The sequence below is a fragment of the Argopecten irradians genome, chromosome 8 (genome assembly GCF_041381155.1).
Source record: "Argopecten irradians isolate NY chromosome 8, Ai_NY, whole genome shotgun sequence".
Taxonomy (NCBI): Eukaryota; Metazoa; Mollusca; class Bivalvia; order Pectinida; family Pectinidae; genus Argopecten; species Argopecten irradians.
In genome coordinates this window covers 34,585,077-34,611,718 of record NC_091141.1, presented here as the reverse complement: position 1 = coordinate 34,611,718, position 26,642 = coordinate 34,585,077, and the positions used below count along the sequence as shown (strand labels likewise).

The 26,642-nt window shown below is 32.7% G+C and overlaps 1 protein-coding gene and 1 pseudogene across 2 annotated transcripts in view; both read right to left on the bottom strand.

Annotated features, from left to right (window-relative positions):
- The window catches only part of LOC138330200 (mucin-22-like), a 30,692-nt gene extending 26,730 nt beyond the window's left edge, over positions 1 to 3,962 (bottom strand). The window contains exon 1 of one of the 2 annotated variants that reach the window (XM_069277646.1): positions 3,811 to 3,962. In XM_069277646.1, coding sequence (XP_069133747.1) covers positions 3,811 to 3,892 — 82 coding nt within the window. In that variant the 5' untranslated portion in view covers positions 3,893 to 3,962. Of the gene's footprint in view, positions 1 to 421; positions 912 to 3,810 lie in introns of those variants that run through there. The other variant, XM_069277647.1, reaches the window with a different exon arrangement.
- A 7,919-nt stretch (positions 3,963 to 11,881) lies between these two features.
- Positions 11,882 to 14,711, bottom strand: LOC138329854 (uncharacterized; annotated as a pseudogene).
- Between the last annotated feature and the right edge of the window lie 11,931 nt (positions 14,712 to 26,642).

Sequence of the window (26,642 nt, the reverse complement as noted above, 5' to 3'; positions counted from 1 at the left end):
CATAACGGTTTAAGTTCTACTTACAACCAGCCAGCTAGCTATAAGTTGTCTTTACATTTGTACATATTGTGTTTTTTCTGTTGTTTTCGTTTTTTACTTACTACATATATTTTATTTTCTTATAATTATCAAATTCACATTTTTTCATATATATATTTTTTTTATATTTTCACTTTACTATTTTTAAGCTTCAACTATAAAATCTGTGCAAATTCATTCCGGTATATTGTCACGCTTTGACGATAAGAGCTTCTTCAGTGCTTTCGACAGCTCTATTCCTTAGTAACAAACGTCTTCAGGAAAGTTGGACAGCAAAGCCAATGACATTTGTTTCTATATAATAAATATGTATTATCAAGACTCACACAATATGTTTTTTTGGATTTAATTCGGTGTTAAGTAATATGTTATATATACTCACGTGTCACTGCAAGTAATCCCTCAGTTAATACTATAAATAATACAGTTCTCCACAACGGCAGTATTCGCATCATTACAATGAACGTTATAGCTCGTTTATGTCTATTGTATGGTAATTTCTCTTTTGGAACATTTTCACTTCTGCTTCTAATGGAAAGTCGGAGGCTTAAGTACCGTTAACGAATCCCGTTTGCATTCCATAGCCATTCTAAGTATCCATGCTTGTTGAGCTGTTCAAAGCATGGATAAAATAACACAATGACTTATTAGTAATTGTCATTAAATATCCCTGTGATAATTTAATATTTGTTTCTATCCAATAATCACAAAATATGTTAAGGAAAAAATAGCACTATTGATGAAATTGGGGTTGACCCGTCTCAGGGAAGTGCAACGGCATTAGTAACTCTATACCACTGATACATAGATCTCATTAGCCCGTTGTCATATTCTGGTCCTACATGGCTCGCTTCCCATACCGTGCGCATGCTGTTGACACGACACTAAAGATTCCACTTACATATATCGACCGAATAACTGTCCAGGTGTATTGGAGTAAGTCATTGGATACACAAGTTAACTAAAAGCTATTGTTTTCCTAACCTATTTACTTCATTTATAAATACAAATTTGCATAAAATACGGGTGATATAAGTTCATTGATACTTAATTATGTATAAACAGCAAACGAATAAAAGCTCATGTATATTGAACATGAAAGTGGAGGTCCATGGATGGTGACGTATAATTATATAAACCGTGTTCGAAACAAGTGGTATATAATTGAATAAAGCCTTATAGTCCACTATATTTCTAAAACAGAAATTAACTTTTGTAACATCACTATCTGTATCGATGACCTAAAATGAAATTAACGGATCAAAAGCTGTCAATCAAACAGTCAGGGTACCGCACGTGACTTTTTATTGTGTATTGCTAAATGTGCGTTAGCGAGCACAAGGCGTGGTTCTAAACTGCGTGTTGATTGGTCTATTAAAATGCTAAAGAAATCATGTACATGTACACTTAGCGGTTTCGCCACATGGAGTAGTGATATTTAGTTTATGCGTGATAATTAAGACAACACCGGGAAACAAAGGAATTTACATTGCATTCACTCTTTTAACGAGTTATCATTATTAAACTTAAGCTTATAATCCTTAGGAACTGTAAAAATGCCAATCCTGGTTTTAATCTACATTTCAAAATTGTTTCCGTTCAGCTATGTAACTTTATCAATTGTCACTAACAATGCTTGGCAACGTGTAATAATCTCCATAATGCGATCGGTGCGATCATGGTACAATTGTGTAAGTTAGAATGCGGAATGATATGTTTACGTAATAGTATACAGGAGACATCGATACCGAAGCATGCTAATATGAAATGATAAAATCAGAAGTAATGTGTGATTTTAAACGCAATCAAATCACAATTTGGAGTGTCCATTTACTAAAACATGCCAGTGCAATATTAACAGATCTATGGGTTTCGTAACTTCAGTCTAATTGCCCATAGAAAAAAAAGTCACAATATGGAAAGTTGTCTTGGTGACTAATGACTAATAAATATCAGGATTATTTGGGCGTAAATGAGTATAATTTTGCAGGTGATTTTCAAGAAAATCATAATTTTACCTGTTTTAATGGATTTTGTACGGGCTTGGGTTATATTAGTTTAACGTTCAATTGAGAGCCAGGATCATGTAAGGAGGTGCCAGGTTTGTTGGAGGATACAAAGCCGGAGTACCTGGAGAAAAGCCATCTACAGCGGTCAGTACCTGGTAATTCTTCCACATGCGATTCGAACTCGTGACTCAAAGGTGGAGGGTCGGTGGTAATATGGCTAGATATCCCTTTTTTTCTTTACAATCTTCGTTACGATACCACCAACAGAACTATGTTGAACACAATAAGCTGCTTTCTTGGAAATAGGAAAAATCTCACGACCCATAGCAAATATATCACCACAAAACTACAAAAAGGATAGAATAAATAAAAATAAATACAATTTAATGAAATGATAAGGAAAAAAAAGATTTTGACACTAGTTGCCTATAAACTTCAATAGTATGGATAAAAGCGCTATCCATTATCGAATTTTTAATTATCAGACTACCAGATGATAGCATGTTAGACATGAAGAAATAAGATCATCATTAGACTCTATCGTATACTTATGCTTAGATTTGATTCAAAGAACTGTCGGGTGTGGTTAGTTTGGGGTTGAATTACTATACAAATAGAGTCGAATATAAATATCATATTCTGAATATACTAAATTCAGAACCTACCAACATTAACGTGGGTCATCTGTCCATGAACTATAATAATTTGGCGTGGGAGTTCAACTACTTTCAGTAGTCAGTACTATTGATTGTTTTTTTTATTCCTGTTGATATGAATTGCATTAATTGATGAGTTTTATAAAAAAACAACATCTTCATTATTTTGAACTATGTTGAGGTCTATATGGTGTTATAACGCCCTGGTAGAATAAGTAATGGGGTCATTATTGACACAATGTTTCTAAATATAAAAACGGCGATTCGATATGCTATATATCGAACCTCACGTGACCATGTATTAGTCAATGAGAATAAAGGAATTGTTGTGCATATCTAATATATAGGTCATTGAGTTATAGAGCTCTATGTGAAAAGTTTGTATGATTGGCTTTACAAGACCATCTGAGGTTTATATACCGGCATATCGGTATATAATTGACATTAATCCCTGATGTAGCCTGATAACGTAAGCATTCCCGTCTTATTTGTTTCTTTTTAAATGTTTACTAACTTTTAATGCACTTGTCGAAACAGTTCTGTTCTGATTCAAATGACATTCTTTCTTTTTTTTTAATTTTTGAAAAGCATGATATTTTTAATTGGAATTATGCAATCAGCTATAATGAACAAACATTCAATTCACCACAGTACCATAGGTATCTGGTTGTGTTATTGATGTGTTGCGTGTCTGCACTTAGTTCTGCCCAGAACAAATGAGAAAATACATATTAGTGATAATATCAGCCGACAATGATTTAATGCATTACAAAATAGGCACATCGATTACTTTTCTTTAAAAGGCAGATGCATTTATCCTCAGATGACATATTTGAGTCTTCATCAATATATCAAACTACGACCAAATATTATACATGTTTTATAATTAGTTTGTCTGTGACATGGTGACTGCTGCGGCTACAAAAATATCATTTTCGAAAATATTTCCTTTTTTAAAAATGTGTGTTATTAATTTGTTTTTATTGTTAGACAGCAAAGCCAATGAAATTTTATTCTATATAACAAATATGTATTATGAAGACTCACAAAATATGGTTCTTTTTGGAATTTAATTCGGTGTTAAGTAATATGTTATATATACTCACGTGTCACTGCAAGTAATCCCTCAGTTAATACTATAAATAATACACTATAGGAAGTTCTCCACAACGGCAGTATTCGCATCATTACAATGAACGTTATAGCTCGTTTATGTCTATTGTATGGTAATTTCTCTTTTGGAACATTTTCTCTTCTGCTTCTAATGGAAAGTAGGAGGCTTACGTAACGCTAACGAATCCCGTTAGCATTCCATAGCCATTATAAGTATCCATGCTTGTTGAGCTGTTCAAAGCATGGATAAAATAACACAATGACTCATCAGAAATTGTCATTACATATCCCTGAGTAATTTCATATTTGTTTCTATCCAATAATCACAAAATGTGTTAAGGAAAAAACAGCACTATTGAAGAAATTGGTGTTGACCTGTCTCAGGGAAGTGCGATGGTATTAGTAACTCTATACCACTGATACATATATCTCATTAGCCCGTTGTCATATTCTGGTCCTACATGGCTCGCTTCCCATACCGTGCGCATGGTGTTGACACGACACTAAAGATTCCACTTACATGTTTCGACCGAATAACTGTCCAGGCGTATTTGGGTAAGTCATTGGATAAACAAGTTAACTAAAAGCTATTGTTTTCCTAATCTATTTACTTCATGTATAAATACAAATTTGCATAAAATACGGGTGATATAAGTTCATTGATATTTAATTATGTATAAACAGCAAACGAATAAAATCTCAACTGTATTGAACATGAAAGTGGAGGTCCATGGATGGTGACGTATAATTATATAAATCGTGTTCGAAACAAGTTGTATATAATTGAATAAAGCCTAATAGTCCACTATATTTCTAAAACAGAAATTAACTTTTGTAAAACCACTATCTGTATCGATGACCTAAAATAAAATTAACGGATCACAAGCTGTCAATCAAACCGTCAGGGTACCGCACGTGACTTTGTAGTGTGTATTGCTAAACGTGCGTTAGCGAGCACAAGTCGTGGTTCTAAACTGCGTGTTGATCGGTCTATTAAAATGCTAAAGAAATCATGTACATGTACACTTAGCGGTTTCGGCACATGGAGTAGTGATATTTAGTTTATGCGTGATAATTAAGACAACACCGGGAAACAAAGGAATTTACATTGCATTCACTCTTTTAACGAGTTATCATTATTAAACTTAAGCTCATAATCCTTAGGAACTATAAAAATGCCAATCCTGTTTTTCATCTACATTTCAAAATTGTTTCCGTTCAGCTATGTAACTTTAAAAATCGTCACTAACAATGCTTGGCAACGTGTAATAATCTCCATAATGCGATCTGTGCGATCATGGTACAATTGTGTAAGTGAGAATGCGGAATGATATTTTTACGTAATAGTATACAGGAGACATCGATACCGAAGCATGCTAATATGAAATGATCAAATCAGAAGTAATGTGTGGTTTTAAACGCAATCAAATCACAATTTGGAGTGTCCATTCACTTAAACATGTCAGTGTAATATTTACAGATCTAAGGGTTTCGTAAGTTCAGTCTAATTGCCCGTAGAAAAAAAGTCACAATATGGAAAGTTGTCTTGGTGACTAATGACTAATAAATATCAGGATTATTTGGGCGTGAATGAGTATAATTTTGCAGGTGATTTTCAAGAAAATCATAATTTTACCTGTTTTAATGGATTTTGTACGGGCTTGGGTTATATTAGTTAAACGCTCTATTGAGAGCCAGGATCATGTAAGGAGGTGCCAGGATTGTTGGTGGATACAAAGCCGGAGTACCCGGAGAAAAGCCATCTACAGCGGTCAGTACCTGGTAGTTCTTCCACATGTGATTCGAACTCGTGACTCAAAGGTGGAGGGTCGGTGGTAATATGGCTAGATATCCCTTTTTTTCTTTACAATCTTCGTTACGATACCGCCAACAGAACTATGTTGAACACAATAAGCTGCTTTCTTGGAAATAGGAAAAATCTCACGACCCATAGCAAATATATCACCACAAAATTACAAAAAGGATAGAATAAATAAAAATAAATACAATTTAATGAAATGGTTAGGAAAAAAAGAATTTTGTCACTGGTTGCCTATAAATTTCAATAGTATGGATAGAAGCGCTATCCATTATCGAATTTTTAATTATCAGACTACCAGATGATAGCATGTTAGACATGAAGAAATAAGATCATCATTAGACTCTATCGTATACTTATGCTTAGATTTGATTCAAAGAACTGTCGGGTGTGGTTAGTTTGGGGTTGAATTACTATACAAATAGAGTCAAATATAAATATCATATTCTAAATATACTAAATTCAGAACCTACCAATATTAACGTGGGTCATCTGTCCATGAACTATAATAATTTGGCGTGGGAGTTCAACTACTTTCAGTAGTCAGTACTATTGATTGTTTTTTTTTTATTCCTGTTGATATGAATTGCATTAATTGATGAGTTTTATAAAAAAAAAAAAACATCTACATTATTTTGAGCTATGTTGAGGTCTATATGGTGTTATAACGCCCTGGTAGATAAGTAATGGGGTCATTATTGACTCAATGTTTCTAAATATAAAAACGGCGATTCGATATGCTATATATCGAACCTCAAGTGACCATGTATTAGTCAATGAGAATAAAGGAATTGTTGTGCATATCTAATATATAGGTCTTTTGAGTTATAGAGCTCTATGTGAAAAGTTTGTATGATTTGCTTTACAAGACCATCTGTGGTTTATATACCGGCATATCATTAGACTCTATCGTATGCTTATGCTTAGATTTGATTCAAAGAACTGTCGGGTGTGGTTAGTTTGGGGTTGAATTACTATACAAATAGAGTCAAATATAAACATCATATTCTAAATATACTAAATTCAGAACCTACTAATATTAACGTGGGTCATCTGTCCATGAACTATAATAATTTGGCGTGGGAGTTCAACTGCTTTCAGTACTCAGTACTATTGATTGTTTTTTTTTATTCCTATTGATATGAATTGCATTTATTGATGAGTTTTATATAAAAAAACATCTACATTATTTTGAGCTATGTTGAGGTCTATATGGTGTGAAAAGTTTGTATGATTGGCTTTACAAGACCAACTGAGGTTTATATACCGGCATATCGGTATATAATTGACATTAATCGATGATGTAGCATGATTACGTAAGCATGCTCGTCTTATTTGTTTCTTTTAAAATGTTTACTAACTTTCAATGTACTTCTCAAAACAGTTCTGTTCTGATTCAAATGACATTCTTTCTTTTTTTTAATTTTTGAAAAGCATGATATTTTTAATTGGAATTTTGCAATCAGCTATAATGAAAAAACATTCAATTCACCACGGTACCATAGGTGTCTGGTTGTGTTTTTGATGTGTTGCGTGTCTGCACTTAGTTCTGCCCAGAACAAATGAGAAAATACATATTGGTGATAATATCAGCCGACAAGGATTCAATGCATTACAAAATAGGCACATCGATCACTTTTCTATTAAAGGCAGATGCATTTATCCTCAGATGACATATTGGAATTTTCATCAATATATCAAACTGCGACGAAATACTATACATGTTTTATTATTAGTTTGTCTGTGCCATGGTGACTGCTACGGCTTCAAAGATATCATTTTCGTGAATATTTCATTTTTTAAAAATGTGTGTTATTAATTTCTTTTTATTGTTAGACAGCAAAGCCAATGACATTTTATTCTATATAACAAATATGTATTATGAAGACTCACACAATATGTTTTTTTTTGGAATTTAATTAGGTGTTAAGTAATATGTTATATATACTCACGTGTCACTGCAAGTAATCCCTCAGTTAATACTATAAATAATACACTATAGGAAGTTCTCCACAACGGCAGTATTCGCATCATTACAATGAACGTTATAGCTCGTTTATGTCTATTGTATGGTAATTCCTCTTTTGGAACATTTTCACTTCTGCTTCTAATGGAAACTCGGAGGCTTAAGTACGTTAACGAATCCCGTTAGCATTCCATGGTCATTATAAGTATCCATGCTTGTTGAGCTGTTCAAATCATGGATAAAATATATCACAATGACTTAATTAACACAACTAATAATTGTCATTAAATATCCCTGTGATAATTTCATATTTTTTCCTATCCAATAGTCACAAAATATGTATATATCCAATATATAGAAAAAAACAGCACTATTGATGAAATAGGGGTTGACCCGTCTCAGGGAAGTGCAACGGCATTAGTAACTCTATACACGAGGTTGCGTGATAGGCATATACCACTGATACATAGATCTCATTAGCCTGTTGTCATATTCTGGTCATACATGGCTCGCTTCCCATACCGTGCGCATGGTGTTGACACGACACTAAAGATTCCACTTACATCTATCGACCGAATAACTATCCAGGCGTATTTAAGTAAGTCATTGGATACACAAGTTAACTAAAAGCTATTATTTTCCTAATCTATTTACTTCATGTATAAATACAAATTTGCATAAAGTATGGGGGATATAAGTTCATTGATACTTGTTTGTGTATAAACAACAAAGGAATAAAAGCTCAACGTTACTGCAATAAACATGAAGATGGACGCCCATGGATGGTGACGTATTATCATATAAACCTTGTTCAAAACCAGTAGTATATAATTGAATATAGCTTAAAAGTCCATTTTATTTCAAAAACAGAAATTAACTTTTGTAACATCACTATCTGTATCGATGACCTAAAATGAAATTAACGGATCACAAGCTGTCAATCAAACCATCAGGGTTCTGCACGTGACTTTGTATTGTGTATAGGCGTGGTTCTATACTGCGTGTTGATCGGTCAATTACAATGCCAAAGAAATTTATGATAAAAATGAAGGTACATGAACACTTAACGGTTTCGCCGCATGGAGTAGTGATATTTATTTTATGTGTGATAATTACCGGGAAACAAAGGAATTTACAATGCATCCATGCTTTTAACGTATTGTATAAGTTTAAAGTCCTTAGGAACTACACAATTGCCAATACTGTTTTTAATCTACATTTTAAAATTTCAAAGTTGTTTCCGTTTAGCTAGAAAACTTTAACGGTTGTCACTTACAATGTTTGGCAACGTGTAATAACCTCCATAAAGCGATCGGTGCGATCATGGTACAATTTTGTAAGTGAGAATGCGGGATGATATTGTTACGTAATAGTATACAGAAGACATCGATACCGAAGCTTGCTAATACGAAATGATAAAATTAGATGTAAAATGTGGTTTTAAACGTATTCAAACCACAATTTCAACTGTTCATTCACTAGAATACGCCAGTGCAATATTCACAGATTCATGGGTTTCGCAAGTTCAGTATACAAGAAAATCATAATTGTATCTGTTTTAATGTTTTTAACGGGCTTGGATTTTATTAGTTTAACGTTCTATTGAGAGCCAGGGTCATGTAAGAAGGTGGCAGGTTTGTTTGTGAATTAAAAGCGCCGGAGCAGCCGGAGAAAAACGACCGACAGCGGTCAGTACCTGGCAACTGTCCTACATGTGATTCGAACTCGCGGCTCAATGGTGGAGGGCCTGTTGTAACATGTCTAGACATTTTAACCGCTCGGCCACCGCGATCCCCTTTTAACTTTTTCTTTTACCTCTTTACAATCGTCGTCATGATACCGCGAACATAACTATATTTAACACAATAAATTGCATTCTTTGAAATAGGAAAAAAAACTCATAGCAAATATGACACCGCAAAATTACAAATAGGATACAATAAATGCAAGTAACATATAATTTAATGAAATGTTTAGAAAAAAACGATTAAACACTCCATTGACACTTCTCGAGTTCAAGGCAATGCGCTGATTATTAATAAACATGGATAAAATAGTTTTTCATAGTTAAAGGTGAGAAAAACCATGTATCAGTATTGCCATTTTTGAATGATTTTAGCTTCATTAAGTCGTGATAATAACTTCTGTGTAATGATATATGTTTTAAAGTTGTAAAACCAGTTAAAAAACGGAATAATTATAGGGGTGTTCATAAACGGCAGAGAAAAACTCGTACGAGTTATCGTTCTTGAAACGGAGGACTTGTGACGTCACACCGGCCCACCGGAAATAAAGGCCTCCGTGAAACCTTTTTATGTTGGAGACCGTGAGGATAGCGATTCAACTCTTCTTTACTGGATTTTCGTACATGTATATGTTTATAAGTGAACATTAATATCATGATGACATTTAGGATCGCTGTTTCTGAATATAGAAGCAAGTGACAGAGTGTACGAGACATGAACAAGCCCAGAGAGAAAAATGCGAGATTTTTGCTTGTACCACAGATAAAATGCTATGTCCATTGAAGGAATCACAAATGGAACACAAATCACTAACTTGTTAAAGGTAACACATACTGCGTGTCGGACATGCTTGTTTATTTCATCCAAAATCGATGTTGTGTTCAATGATTGTATTGTTCAGTCAATAAACTGAATAAAATATGCCGTTCGGTCAAGATTCATTGTGCAGTCAATAGTGTATTTCCCACTTTGTCTCATTGCACACATGAACAAACTAAAATAACTCTATGACCTCATCGATTTGATAAACATATTTTTACATGTCCTTTTATCTGTATTAAAAGACACAAAAGCATATGGTCTAACATTATTAACATGACCAATTTCCATAAATTATACCCTGGATCCTGCATATTTGAAGAATTTTGTATTTTTGACCAAACATTTCATGTTCTACTTATTTAAGTGAACAAGGATTTTAATTAAAAGCTATAGCGTTGTTAGAAGAATTATGTGTGGCATGAAGTGCATGTAAAGTAAACTTTATGCACATATAATTTTGGGTAGCGGGATGGGGCTGGATCGATCATCGGTGAGCAGGTAACTCAACAGTAGAGCATTCGGCTAGTGTTCAGAGGTCCCGGGCTCAAATCCCAGTCTGACAGCTACATTTTTCCTCTCCTGTTACAGTTATACAACCAGTGAAAAACTGTTATGTGGGATGTTTCGATGATTGGTATGATGTGTAACCTGGTCACCTTCATCAGACAAATGACCAGGTAGCATAAGTTTAAAAGTATTTTTACAATGAAATGAAAGCTGAAGATCAATAATGTTGATTTTGACACTGCTGAGTATGTAACACATACAACCATGACACATTTATGATATACAGTTCCACCTGAAAATTTTATTCATATTTGTATATGATAATCAATAGTATCTTTATGCACTGACTGAGAATTGTATGCTTAAATCAATCTTTAAGAAATTATTTGATAACTTACTTCTATACAAAACATATCACAAGCTATGTTCTAAATACAATTACAAGTAAACAGATTACATAATTATATTTGTACTAATAACAAATTCTTGGGTTTTTTAACATTTAACGAAATGTCCATTCTAGAGCCTTGAAAGTTTTAATATCTGAATACATTGTATAATTTTCAGAACAGATACATCATTATTATGTATTCTCAATTAGTAAGATGATATTTCAATTAGTACGTAAGATGATATTTGCAACAAAAACAAACAAAAAATCCAACAATAATCATACTTATGAGAAGCTGAAGGCAAACTGTGCTAGATACATTCAATATAATTTAGATTTAAGACAGACAATTTTACATACTTTAACAGATTGAATTATTAATGAATAATTAAAAATACTTAGGTAACTCATCACAATAGTATGTGATCATGTGATCATGTTTTTTGTTGGTTTTTTTAAATACCCTATATGATTATTTTGTAACTCATCACAAAAGTAGATGATCATGTTTTTGGTTTTTTTAATATATGATTAATTAGTAAGAATTAGGACAATTTAAACACAGAAAAAGACTATTTCAGTGAAGTGAAAATGTAGCTTAAAATATAGCTTACAATGTACAGCTGACAGAACAGTACCCATTGGTAAGCATTAGCAAGTGAATATACCCATGTCTTGAAACTATAAAACTAAAATTACAAATTAAATTGAAATATCCAAATACCTGAAATACAAATTATACTACTCCAAACAACTCTTTCCAAATGGATGGTATATTATCAACATTTCATCATTAAGATTTAAATCCTCCATGGTACAAATCATATTACTAGCTGCATATAAATGTATTTCAACTGCAGCTTTTGAATTTAGATATTATTTACCTCATCTGATATACACATGTACAACTTGAAGAAAGATAATTGCTACACTTGCATGTATATTTGATACTATAGCTGTCTTTGATTGGCTAAATGGAATAGATCTATGATTGTCTACACAATTTCTAGCTTATACTTTCTGGATTCCTAACATAGGAAGAAGTATTGAAACGTTGACAATGGTTGTAGATCACTTCACTGCGACTAAACTGCGTTTCTCTCATCTGAATAGCAATGAAAGGTGGTGGAACATCCATATCTTCAGTACAAACTTGTCTGGCTTGTCTGCTGCTAGTGAATTGCAGTCTCCGAATGACAACTTCTTCCATCAGCTCTATTACATAATCTATAAATTACAAAGAGTTTGAATATACGATTTTTTTTACATAATTATTTAATTAATTCTTTTCGTGAATACAATGTAACAAAATACAAACACCTTCATGCATACAAAAACCTCTCTCTATTAAAATCTGTGATCAAGCCTAAGTATATACTATCATTACAAATACACCTTTGCAGACTAGTGTTTTCGTTAAAGCTTAAATACTACAATATATGTATACATGTATATTTACCCAAGTTCTGTTTGGTTTTCACATTCCTTTGGTACTGCATCTTCCTTCCTTCCTTTCGGAAATGATATCCAAAATTGTTTCTCACCATCTTTGGTTGCTTGTGGCTTTGAGGAATTTGCATTAAAATGTAATGCTGCCAAGCAGACTCTGGAGGAGAAAGTGATTTGCAATTATTCATTGACAAGTAAATATAAATCAAGAGGAAATTTTAACTTTTAAGGCTTGTACAGGAAGTAAACAACTGCACATATGTAAATATTATTGAATTGTACTATTTTTGCTTTATATTAGAAAACAATGAATGTTTAATTTTTTTGTAGTGCTGACTTTACATTTTTCTAATCTTTTTATTGATCTATTTATATCTTTTTGTAATATTTGTGGTAATTTGACAAAGACTAATTGATTTACCTTGCTTTCATCTGGTTGTAGAAATAATGAATAGCTTTTGGGGCAAAGAAATTCACAATATTGTGAAAAGCTTCCAAACTAGAGGTCTGCTCGGCTGGTAATGTCCTTCCTGTTTGATAATAATGAACCATACTTATTGAATGATCAATCATGCTTATATAATGTACGTAAATGAGCAGCAGCAGTGACAAAGTGATAACCGGTAAAATGTTCTTACATTAACAATTGCAGTTAGCAGTGCTTTTTCTTGAGTTTCTACGACATTTTGCTACCTTTTCAGTTTTCAGCATGGCGCATAATTATGACTCATTAAAGCTTTTAGATGAAACATATATGTCCTAATGTTAATGGTTCTCAATGACAATAATCTCTTACCATAGAAATGTAATTTCACAAATTTGAAGTAAATCTGATTAACACTTAACTTTATTATATTGATATAGATCAATTTATAACACATTTCAGCAACATACCAGGGTTTATGCAATTTCTGGAAATCTCTCCATGAAGGCATGAGTGAAACAGATCACCATGACCTTCGTGGATATCACTAATATGGTTGAGGATACTGGTCCACTTCTGCCGAACAAGCTTCCCATTCCCTTCACTACTTGCAGCACACCAATATGCATGATTGCTGACAGACCTGGCCCACTTTCCTGCTAATGCATACTTCTTTGCCTTGCTCAGGCTTTTCAACTTCTTGTAGACTCCTAAATAATAAAAATATAATAAATATATTACTAATAGTGGTTTCCGTACATCACTGATTGACTGCATTTACAAGGAAAAAAAGATTAATTCTTGAAGTTTTATGACTCATAATGCCCTTAGTCAGAGAATCTAGCCAATAACCCAATATTTGCACAATGATCTAAACATTCAAATTTAGTGAAATACAGACTAAATATAATACTTGTAAATGTGTTATTTTTGTAGTTATATCTGTACATATATAGCTGCTAATTATAACACATGACAATAAAAATGTCTGATCAATTAACCATGTACTTTTTCTATACTTCTGACCATACTTTTTGCAACATGCCAGACATCAAACCAGTGGTTGATAGTTGGATGATCACACCTCAGGAACTTCTTCACCTGAGAATGTCTGTCTGTTACAATGTCAGACACTTTCACTCCTTCCTCTTCAAGGAACTGTAGGCACCTCTTCAGCCCTTCCAACTCCATATTGTAAGAGTTTTTTACTTCATTACACTGTAACAAATAATAGAGATTTACAGTTTACACACCACAGATGATATTTATCATTGCATGTGGCTATTGAGGTTTGAATAATGAAACTATAACTTGAGAAAATTTCAATAGAGTTAAACAGTATAAAAAATAATTTACCAGTAATTGTTGCAAATACATACTGCAACTTTCACAAAATACATTGTAAACAAATGTAATTATAGGGTACAGAAGGACCAAGGAGATAAGCAGTTTCAAAACACACTTTCAATATGTCATTTATCATTACACATAAGCTATAATTAAAATAACAATATCCTTATATTAATAGATCATCTTATGATTGTATTACCTGAATAAATTGTATATCAACAACTTTCGAGGTCTGGACATCCATTACAGTGTATGTTCCATATTTAGCTGTATGGCCTGGGGACGAGCATCTGGCATCCCCTGCAAGCTTAAGTTTACCGCCATTTCTTTGGACATTTGAAAGATATACAGATTGTTGAAACTGCCAGCACGACAACGTTGACGGTACAACATAAGCTGTTGTTTGAAGTTTGTTAAGTTGTTAAACTTAGTGTTAAAATCCCAACATTTTTCAGGAAATTTATGGTTTTCACAGGACTGCTCCCACTAAAGAAAATGCCACCAGCCATTATAATATTACCCCAAGGCATTGACTGCGAAAACGGTTGACTTGACCACTGCCGACAGAAGCCACGTGTACAGGTGCTGAAAATACTGGCACGTGATCCTATGAAAGTCTTTACGTGGTTTAAATCCCTTCTGTTACAAGTTGGGCACAGGTCTAAAAATTGCCATACTACCAGGTTTGACATGAACAAATAGGATTATCATTAGACTCTACCGTATACTCATGCTTAAATTTGACTCAAAGAACTGTAGGCCGTGGTTAATTTTGGATTGAATTATTACACCGATAGAGTCAAATATAAGTATCCTATTTCCACTAAATTCAGACTCATCGGTTTTTTTTATTAGTTTAACGTCCTATTAACAGCCGGGGTCATGGAAGGACGTGCCAGATTTGTTGGTGTATGAAAACCGAAGTACCCTGATAAAAACCACAGACAAGCGGTCAGTACCTGGCAACTGCTCCACTTGGGATTCGAACCCGCATCCCAGAGGTTGAGGGTTTGTGATTATATATCTAGACATCTTAGCCACTCGGTTTCCAGTACTCAGAACTATTGGTTTATTTTTCTATTTTTTTCTTTTGTTGATATGAATTTTATTAAATTATATCGCACTGGTAGAATGGTAGAATAAATGATGGCCGAGATTACATTATAATAAGGCGGTATAACTCATGTATATAGACCGAATCAAAGGTCTTTGATTTTTATATTAGACAGATGCTTGTCAAAACAGTTCTGCTCGCATTCAAATGATTTTTGTCTTTCATTTTTATTAAATTTCTGTATGATAGTTTTTTAATCGGAATTATGCAATCAGCTATGGTGAACAAACATTCATTTCACCACGGTACCATAGGTATCTAGTTGTGTTATTGATGTGTTGCGTGTCTGCACTTAGTTCTGCCCAGAACAAAATGAGAAAATACATATTGGTGATGATATCAGCCGACAAGGACTTAATGCATTACAAATGAGCCACATTGATTAATTTTCTTTTAATTGCAAATGCATTTATCCTCAGATGACATATTGGAGTCTTCATCAATATATCAAATTACGACCCAATACTATACATGTTTAATAATTAGTTTGTCTGTGTATGGTGACTATTGCAGCAACAAATATCATTATTCCGAAATAATTATCTTTTTATAAATTTGTTCTTATTTTCCCTTTTTGTGATGTTAGTTTTGAAGCAAGTAAGGCAAATAGAGACGCGGTCGATATCTAAAGCGCTCATAAAATCATATTACCGTGTGTGTGAAAGCTTCAAACGGAATTTCTGCTAAAGTTGACAATAATATATGAATTAAAGAAAACTATTTTAATCTGAAGGTAAATGAAAGTTTTATGCTATTAATCTAGCATAGCGCTATATACAAGATCGGTGTGCTTATTATAGACGGGAATATTTTGATGATATGCTTAGGTTGAAGTAAATTTTGACATACGCTTTATAGCGCTTTTTCTATTGAATTTCATTTATAACTGGTAGTTGCTTATTTAAAGTATATACATCAGAATATTGTCTCTGTGAATGGGCACTAAATTTTATAGCGAAAATACATTATGAAAAATTCGAGGTTGATGAACGTAATAACCATTATTCATTTATTGTGTAATTTAAATTCATCACAAGAAACATAAATATCCGGTTTAGTGCATTGAAAGTAGTTCCGTTCAGATGGAGCGCCTAGTTCTTCAGTGGTGCAAAAATATACTGTATAATACAGACCCTAACATACAAGTACACTCAAACAATACACTCACACCTTTTGCAGTGTAGAAAGACATATAAAATAACTACTATAAATAATAATTCTTAGTAAACTAATTAAGTACAAATCAAACAGAACAACTTTTTACTAGATACCACCAAACTTTGTTTGTTTTTTCCATCTCACATCAAATTATTCTTACCACACTATCACATCATATTCATTGAATATATAGACATATTATCTAGTCATTTCTAAATTAAAACACATGTCTGCAATAACATTATATTTTTATTACTTATTTTATTCTTATAATTATGTATATAATTATTTTTTCTTCGTTTTCAAACTAAATCTGGCTTTCTGATTGGCCCGGCTTTATCGGGACGTCACAATAGAAAAAATGAACGTTGCGTATTGATTTGGAAAATTAATCCCTTGGAAAATCAACGAAATCGTACGTGTAAATGTATTTTATCTTATCAGGAAGTCAGGGAAGTAAATTGTATTAAGTATTGGTGTCACTATTTTTAATTCCATCGAATTATGCAATAATTTTGTTTCCAATCTTTTGTGAGAATCCACTACGCGGATTCACACAGTTTGCAAAACAAAATTTCTTTCATATCCCGTTGAAATTAAAACATATATAGTGACATGAATGCTTAGATAAAGCTGTATACTGATTTTATATTGTTATCATATGGTATTTTGCTTTCATCTTCATATTCCATACAGGTAAGCAAACGTCACGTGATCCACCAAATGATTAACACACCAATAGGAGAAGCCTGTATATTTTCCCACAATGCATGACTTCCCCTCAATACATGATTTCCACACAATACATAACTTTCTCACAATACATGATTTTCCCACAATATGTGATTTTCCCACAATACATGACTTTCCCACAATACATGACTTTCCCACAATATATGATTTTCCCACAATACATGATTTTCCCACAATACATGTTTTCCCACAATATATGACTTCCCCAAAATACTTACCAAACAGAGCGGGATTTGGTATGACGGATGCTCTTTGAATGTGATTCAGCAGTTTTCAAGATGAATACAGAAGATCGTCTATGGAACAAACATTGGTGCCTTAATTTCTCATAAATAATAAAGATCAATACGAAGGTATTGGGAAAGAAAGAATACTAGTAAATTGTGTATGAATATATCAGGTATTTAACTTCTAAATTTAAAAAAACCACGAAAATGGCAACGATTTAACTACCTCTTTCTTAAAATCAATTTAAATTTTCAGAAATATGCTTTATAAAAAAAACATCAGTGTACAGATCAAAATTGTGAAAAAAAATCCATTGATGCAAGCATTCTATCTTTTAGCATTGACGTGATAAAAACACGGTTAACATGATAATATCGTGATATAAATATATAATATATAAAATAAAAAATATATATACTGAGTTACATAGGACCTGTTTTAATATCTTTCTTGTAGCTACCAAATATGACGCATCAATGTTCGATTAAAGGGACAATTCACTCAGACTAATTATTTTACATAACCAAGAAGCAAAATATAGCATAAATGCATTGTTCTACATTTATTATGAAACATAAAACGTTAAACATTGACAAATTCCACGACATTGTTAAGTATTTTAATTAATATCGTTGAAATATCAAATCGTTGATCAATACGATTAAGCAGGTACAATATGGACGCTGTTTCCATACCCAAGCCAAAGTCACGCACGTAAAACAAATAAACTACATGACCATTGAGAAGGTGATAAAATTATTTTTAGACAAGACAATTCACCTAATAAGGTAAACATACTACTGTCAGAGCGATTTGAGCAGTTCTAGACAATAGTTGCATTACTCTACGAGCAAGGGACAGGGTTCGGCATACAAGAAGTTCGACCACAATGTGTAATGGCGGACAGCGAGCGAGTTTGAACATCTACACACATGTCACCACCATGGGCTTTTCAGGCACATCACAGTAAAACCGACTGATCTAATTTCCATTAGAACTGGGTTTTTCCGAAACATGTACAAATTTTAATGTTCTCTTAGACTGAATTGTCCCTTTAATAGTGCATACAGTTAGACGATTTTGGGTGTTAAATCATGAAATTAACCGAGATTTATTGATTTAATAACCATCGTGTCGTGTTTTAGTAAGGTTAATTCTGCAATATACTCTGTAAGATATATATATAATTTTTTAAATATGATCAATACAGACATATAATACGAACGATATAATGCAGGTAAAAGCAATCAGCAAATGATATACCTGGGCCCAGTTGTTCAAATGGTTATAGGCTTTAACGACAATTTTCAAATCCAGGTAAAATAATTTCTGATAAAACAAAATAAACCAACATTATATAAGATTCTTAGGAACTCCATTCTTTACTGACTTTCTGATTTAAATAAAGATAAAATCTCAAATTTTGTTGCAAATGAGAAATGAAAATTCAATTAATCAAGTAATTAAGCTTATCATCCTTTGAACAACCGGGCACTGGTAAATGATTGAATGATATCATTATCCAAATTGCAATGTAAATCTAACGTGTCATACTTCTGTTTGCTCTGCTATTATGACAAGCGGATTCGTTGTTATTATTACAAAGGTAATTATGTAATATCAATATTATTTCTCGAATATTTACAATCAAGACAATGAATTCATTTCAATGACATGCAACTGACACACATTCACTGTTAAATAATTATTTGATGTTCTATATTCGACATATTGTACATATCATTAATCTATATATTAAAAAAGGAAAAAAATCCACATTGATTTCTAACGATAAATTGCGCTGTTCTCATGATGGAAGTATGTAGCTATTTACATATTGACATGCAATTATTTCAACATTCATATCATAAGCTCAAAGTGAAACGATATTTTATCTTTTGTAGATCTGAGATATTGATAGTATCATTATATCCTCTCCTGAACTAAATCACAATGAATATCGAACAAACACACAAGATTCTTTGTGTCGTTAATCGATCGACCAATTTTATTTGATGTACAACAAAGAATCAAATTACTCAAGTTGACGTTCAAACAGCCTTCAATCTTTAATTGCTATGACATGGTACAATGGTATATATGACGAAAATGATATTAATCCCTGGAGAATCACGAGCGGAATTCGTTTTTGCATTTATTGTGTTCTATAACAAAGGCTACTGTATAGTTGCTTATATTTGCGGGGTTTTAATTTCGCTAAAATTCGCGGATTCACACAAGTCGTGAAATTTAATAACTCGCAAAATTTATCTAAATCATGGTTTAACGAGTGATAGCCTGTCATAAGAATGGGATTTAAAAGGCTAGAAACATAATTCGAGAAAACAAACCTCCGCAAATAAATCGTGAAATTTTACACTATCGAAATTTGAAAATTATGCAGTAGTACATTTGTTACAAAACCATCGTCTTTGTTAGTATAGCGTGATCGAAGGAGTGTGTTGTTTGCTACCTGTTGCAGTATGCTTCATGAGATCACACTCCAAAATAATCAAGAGTTTTCACTTTAAACAAACAAAATGAAGTGATCCAAACCACACACGGTTTTTACCACATACACATATCTCAAACATAGCAGACTGATATCTTATTAAAACGATATTGTCATTTTTTTGCGTTTTATTTTTTTTGCTTATCGCCAAATTAAAAGCAGCCAGGGTCATTTAAGGACGTTCCAGGTGTAGTTGGTGTTTGGGGAAAATATCTGGAGGAAAGGCGTCACCTGGCAGGTAGAGAGCTTGTGATTATAACTCTTAACCACTTCCTACGGTTGTTTGGCAGTCAACCATTGTAAAGGCATACTAATTTATAGAAAAATCAATGGAAAGGGAAAGGTGCATTTACCTAAAAATAAAAACTTAATACCAAATACCTAATAAACCGATATATTAATAAAATATATATTACATGGATTGATTAAGCCTATGAAATGATAATTTGTATCATGATATAAAAAAAATAATCCAACACATTTCATAGAAATCCATATTTCGATTTAATTAGTATTAAAACATGTGAAAGAACAAACGCAATTTTGATGAAACAATTAATATACAGTCAAACCTGTCTATAAAAACCAACTATAGAATAAGTAAATAAGTCTTTATAGGCAAATGATCTTTAAAGTCTCACTACCTTTCGAAACTGCTTTTTATTCTTAAAGGGATAATTCAGTGAGGCTAATTCTGTAACATACATGTAACCATGAAGCAAAATATGACAAAAATGTATTGTTCTACATTCCTTATGAAGCATTTAACAATTGACAAATTTCACGAGATTGTTACGTGTTTTGATTGATACCGTTGCAATTCCAAATAGTTAATTAATACGATTAAGTAGGGACAGCATGTACGCTGAACCCATATCCGAGCCAAAGCCATGTACGTTAAACAAATGCAATACATACTCACTGAGTAGTTGATGAAATTAGTTTGAGACAAGAACATGCACCTAATAAGGTAAACACACCAATAAAAGAATGATTTGAGTAGTTCTAGATAAACATTTCTTTGCTACACTGACAGGGACCAGGGTTCGCCATACAAGACATCCGACCACTATGTATAATGGCGGACAGTAAGCGAGTTTAAATATTTCACACACATTTCACTACAGTGGGCTTTTCTGGCATATCATAGTAAAACCAACTAATCTAATTTCTATCAGACTGGTTTGATTCCGATATATGTGCAAATTTTAATGTGCCTTTAGACTGAATTGTCCCTTTGATCTTGGAATGTAGGACGAGATCGATAAATTTGCCGCAAACTTAATCGTCTTAACGTTAAATACTAAATTATCGCCACCTTCTGAAAAATGAAATCAAAATGAATTAATTGTTAATTTTCATAAATCGGGTCGTATCATTTTTCCCGCCGTCGTCCTAATTACTGCACTTTAGATGACTGTCAGCGCGAGAGACAGCAAACTTAACCTTCACAATTAACCACGATTACATTGAGAAATTAGTATTTAATTTACTTGGTTTTATAACCTCTTCTTAGGCAAACAAATCCATGTTCTTATGATATTTTTGCAGTAAAGAGACTTTTGTGTTTGTTTCGGAAAGGTAACGGGCCTTTAAACAAAACAAAAAATATCAATTGCCAAATAATGCATGATGACCCTAAGAAAGTGGACTTAATTAGCAGGTTTTGCTAAGATAAGTTTGACTGTATAAACTACTAAATAAGATCATTTCTAAGCAAAGACATTTATTATATGTACATGTACATAAAACTTATCGTGTGATTCAATGCCATTCGACAGAACGTAGAATGTTGTCGTATTTCAAAACACATTGTATGGGAAACAACTCCTACACGTTATTAAGCAAGCTTGTGGCAAAATTAGAAATGGAATTATAATCAATTTCATAAACTTTCTCTAGAATGTATCGCTACATGTATATGCTGTTTTACGATTAAAATAAATTAAAATAGTTAAAGGCTTACTACCTTTCCGAAACGAATTTTTTTTTACTTGTAATGTTAAACGAGATTGGTAATTTTGTAGATTCGCAAGCTTATTAGCTCACTGTTGAATACACACTTAACACCATATTCTGAACAATTTCATTAAAATAAATCAACTGTTATATTTTATGTTTCCCGTTGTCGTCCTAATTACCAGTGTTGGTTGCCAGACGGCAAAATAGCGAAATGAATCGACACTGTTAACATAACAGGGAATCTTGAATCTGTTTGGTGTGCAACCTCAACTTTTACCATTGATATATATAATGTCTTATGGTTATATTGCTATATATAATCCCTTATGGTTATATTGCTTTAAGAAATTTTAAATATTTGTTTCGGAAAGATAATGGACCTTTAAAACCATAAATTAAGGCAATAACTACCCCATACATATACGCACCAGAATACACATATTTGTAATTGTGCTATTAATATACAAAATTATAAAATGTATCACATTTGACAATACCAACTTCCGTACCGTGTACAATCGATTTGCGATCTAAATTTAGACGACCGTGAGCTCACTGAACGCTTACGTTTTAAGCAGAATTTCATGGAGACTTGTTCAGCTACTAAGAATTTATATTCGAAACCGAAAAAAAAATGTGACCAAAAACAAAATTTACTTAACAGTTTTAATATAATTTTCTGTATCAATGCTATTGTGACTAGCAGGTTTTGTAGCTTATATTTGATTGGATTAATTTGAGATATGCTTTGTTTCGAAACAGTTAAATTCGCAATTCTTAAGTAGAATAAAATTGGTATGAACCTGTTAAAATACCTATTGCTCTTGTATATCCACTGTACATGTCGTCAACCACATCATTCACCGGGGAAATGTCTGCAATATTATGTAAGTGATGTGATCTATATAAGCACATCTCAAACAAAGTTTTACAAAGAGCGACCAATTTCCTTAATGTGTTAAAAATTCTAGTTTGATATAGTTAAATCAGGGAATTATAATATAAATTGATATATACTACTGTAAACCATCATTCATTCGCGTGCGATTTACTTTCGCGAATAGTTTAGATACACGAACTAACATCAATACGTACATCATTGATACTGAATGAACCTTTAATTTAGTCATTTTTTAAAATCCGCTAATGTTAATCTTTGTGGACTTGTTTTGAAATCGAAATCGCGAAATTAAGTAGCCCCGAAAGTAAGCTGGTTTACAGTAAGTTATTATGGCAACTTTTAAAAGACTTGAAGAGTTTAACACCGTGCAAATATAACTACAGCGTCAAGGTTAAAAACGAATAATTTCTTGGTCAATTGTACATACATCCAAAATTATGAACACAAAACATAAACAATGTTATTATTCACAACTTATATAGAACTGCGGACGAATTTCGAAAAAATCTTTGATAGACAAAATGTCTCTAATACAATTTTACATAATCAATCATGCTTTGTATCATCTGTGTTAACTTCCTCGTCAAACACTTCGTCGTTTGTGGACAGATTTGGATCCACCTTCTTTGACTTCCCTATCCTCATAAAGTTTGTCAAGTCAATGATTACAACACACATAAAAACAGAAGCAATAATGGCCGCTCCGAAACTCCCCAAACTTTTGGCGGATATCCGGTCGTCGCTGGCACTAGTCTTCGTTCGGACATATGACGACAGTCCCGTCTTTGGAACTCTTAGGTTATCCTGTAACGTTTTTATAAGCTGGCTTAGCTGTTCTGACGAAAGCGTTGTATTCGGTACACAATGGCATGCACAAGTATTGACTTGCGATACGGTACTTGTCGAGCTAGAAGTAGATCCAGTCGTTGTTGTCGGAGCGTTCGATGTAGATGTTTCTGTTGTTTGGGTTGTGGTGGTTATTCCTGTTGTAGTTGTTGTTGGATCTTGTGTTGTTGTTGTTTGAGCTTGTGTTGTTGTAGTTGTTGTTGGATCTTGTGTTGTTGTTGTTTGAGATTGTGTTGTTGTGGTTGTTGTTGTTGTTGTTGTTGGAGCGTCTGTTGTAGTTGTTGTTGTAGTTTGTGCTGTTGTGGTTGTCGTCGGAAGGGTAGTTGTAGTTATAATCGTTTCCGTGGTAGTTTCTGGAGGAAAAAGAAACAAAAATAAAATTTCTACATAATCATGCTCTATGTGATAAGACAATAGCGACGAATCCTTTATTTGTACGCGGACCCAAATACAAAAATATGATATGCTAATGACTAGTCATATTGCAATATTTACATTTGGCGTAATAATTTCTTCATCAGAACTCAAGAGGTCACGAAACGACTGGGTTTACATCAATGTGAGAAATCAATGAATAATATTAAAATACTCTAAAAGTGATCAAAGGAAAGTATATTCTAACTAAAGTATTTGAAATGGATTAAAAGTTGTATTTATCTTTGTTTATCCGGTTTATCGATAGGATTATTTAATATGCTGTTATAGTTTAGTCGGTAGTCCATGGCAAAACACCCGAAGAGACCGGCACCCACTAACCCCAAATCCCCACCGCCACCCGCCGAAATTATAGGCTGTTCCATCGAATGATATTTCAATCTACTCATACATTGAAATTTTAGTTTGATATTTTATTCTTTTATCTATTTTCTTTTTTATGATGAAAATGACTATATATATGTAAATATACATAAATATACATATGTAAATTTGTTGTCAATGTTTACATAGAGGGATCAACCAACTAAATAAAAAAGACCTTCGAAATGGCCCCTGTGTATACAAGATTGAGCCCAGGAAAGAATTTTAACCCGGCCGCTGATTAGCTGGCTAATTATGAATTTCAAAAGTAAAAATGTTTTCTGACAGGTAATTATTCCTAGATAACCATGATATGAATTTGGAAATTCATATGAAGATTTAGGTTCAAAATATCAACTTTGATAATGAATAGGTAAAAGCATTAGAATTTCAGGATTTTTTAGTGCAAAATGCGCCTGATTTCAATAAAGCTACCCTGGTTGGAGTTTGAGCAGATAGACCCAAACTTTTTTTTCCATTTAGTGTTATATGAGAACCTAGACTTTAATTATAGAACACAACAGCTAACTAATATTCCTTTGTTTTAATAATACAGTACAAAACTTTAACAAAGTTTAACACTGTGGTCTATGTAAAATCATTTAGTTGGTTGCTCTCTAAAGACCGTTGAAATGATAACGATACCGCGTCTTTTTACCATCGATTCACCTTTATCTCTTAAAACATTATAAAGACTCAAAACGCAACTTTTAGATATGCAAAGGATATTCTTTAGTGATAATTTTATCCACGTGATTCCTGGTAGGACAGACATTTTTTTTAGAATCTCAAGTCTGAGATAATTACTGAGGTAATTCTTTTCAGAAAGTTATAAAGACTATACACTGATACGGCCTTATGTATTGATATTGTTGTTATATTATTATCATAATGTCTAACATGATATTGTAAACATCAAAATACCAACCAATGGGATGAACGACATGTACAGCTAGGTATGGAGCACTAATAAATCTTGTCTCTGAAACATAAAAAAACTCGATTATTGACAAAGCGTAAACCAGCGAAATATGATAGTATTTAGTATGAGAGGTTAGAGCAAAACAAAACCATACATAAAATAAGTTGCATTATAAAAAAAATATAGGATTTATTTGTCCGGCAATAGACAGAAACGAAGATGTAAATGATTACAGACATGGCCGTCGACACAATATTATAGTTACAGTATTTTACGACAATTTCCAAGTAGAAACTCTGGTCATTATTTAATTAGCAATCCAAGACCATTTTTTTCTGAGATCTTAATAAATATTTTTTTATTAGTTTAAATATTAATGTGGATTCTCTTTTTTTTCTTTGCATTGCAATAAAGAGTTGCTGCCGTCGTTATTAGGACGATCAGAATCAAATTGTAAGGTAGCCAAAATAAATCATCGACCTACACCAATTACATCAAACGTGGCCTTCGCAAGGTTAATCGTGTAGCCCCGAGACGGAGGAATAATAGTAGATTGATAGTAATCATAAATTTTCAAAGAATAGTTTTTAAGTGCTTAAAATGAAAACAATTGAATATTTCCTATATGCTAAAACGGAAAACGAATATTTCACTTAATGCTATAATGAGATAAATTGCTAAAATGCTAAAAAATAAAACAATTGAATGTCGTCAATGTGTATTCTTGTACACAAAGCACAGTATGACACTATACAGTAGAACAAACTCTCAGATGTTTTTGATATTAATTTATTAACTAGTTTATGATACTAGGAATGTAACACAGAAAAATTCAAACTGATTTGATATGTTTAAGACCATTTAGTGGCATATATATGCCATCATGGCGATTGTGGCCATTTTAGGCCGAATTATTGTAGCTTTAACAAACAAATTATGACTACTAGTCGCTTCTTTGAAATAAATATATCGGGATGACATCTTATAACACAATCGTAGCTATTAATATAATAATTATTTTTCACAAACGTTTCTGTTTGCAATATGTGTATAATAAACTATGCTCATAACAAAGTATTTATGACTGTCACAGAGGTTCGTTATAACAGGGTTTACTATATAACTTAACTTAAGTAGTGCTATACTTCGACTTATTGA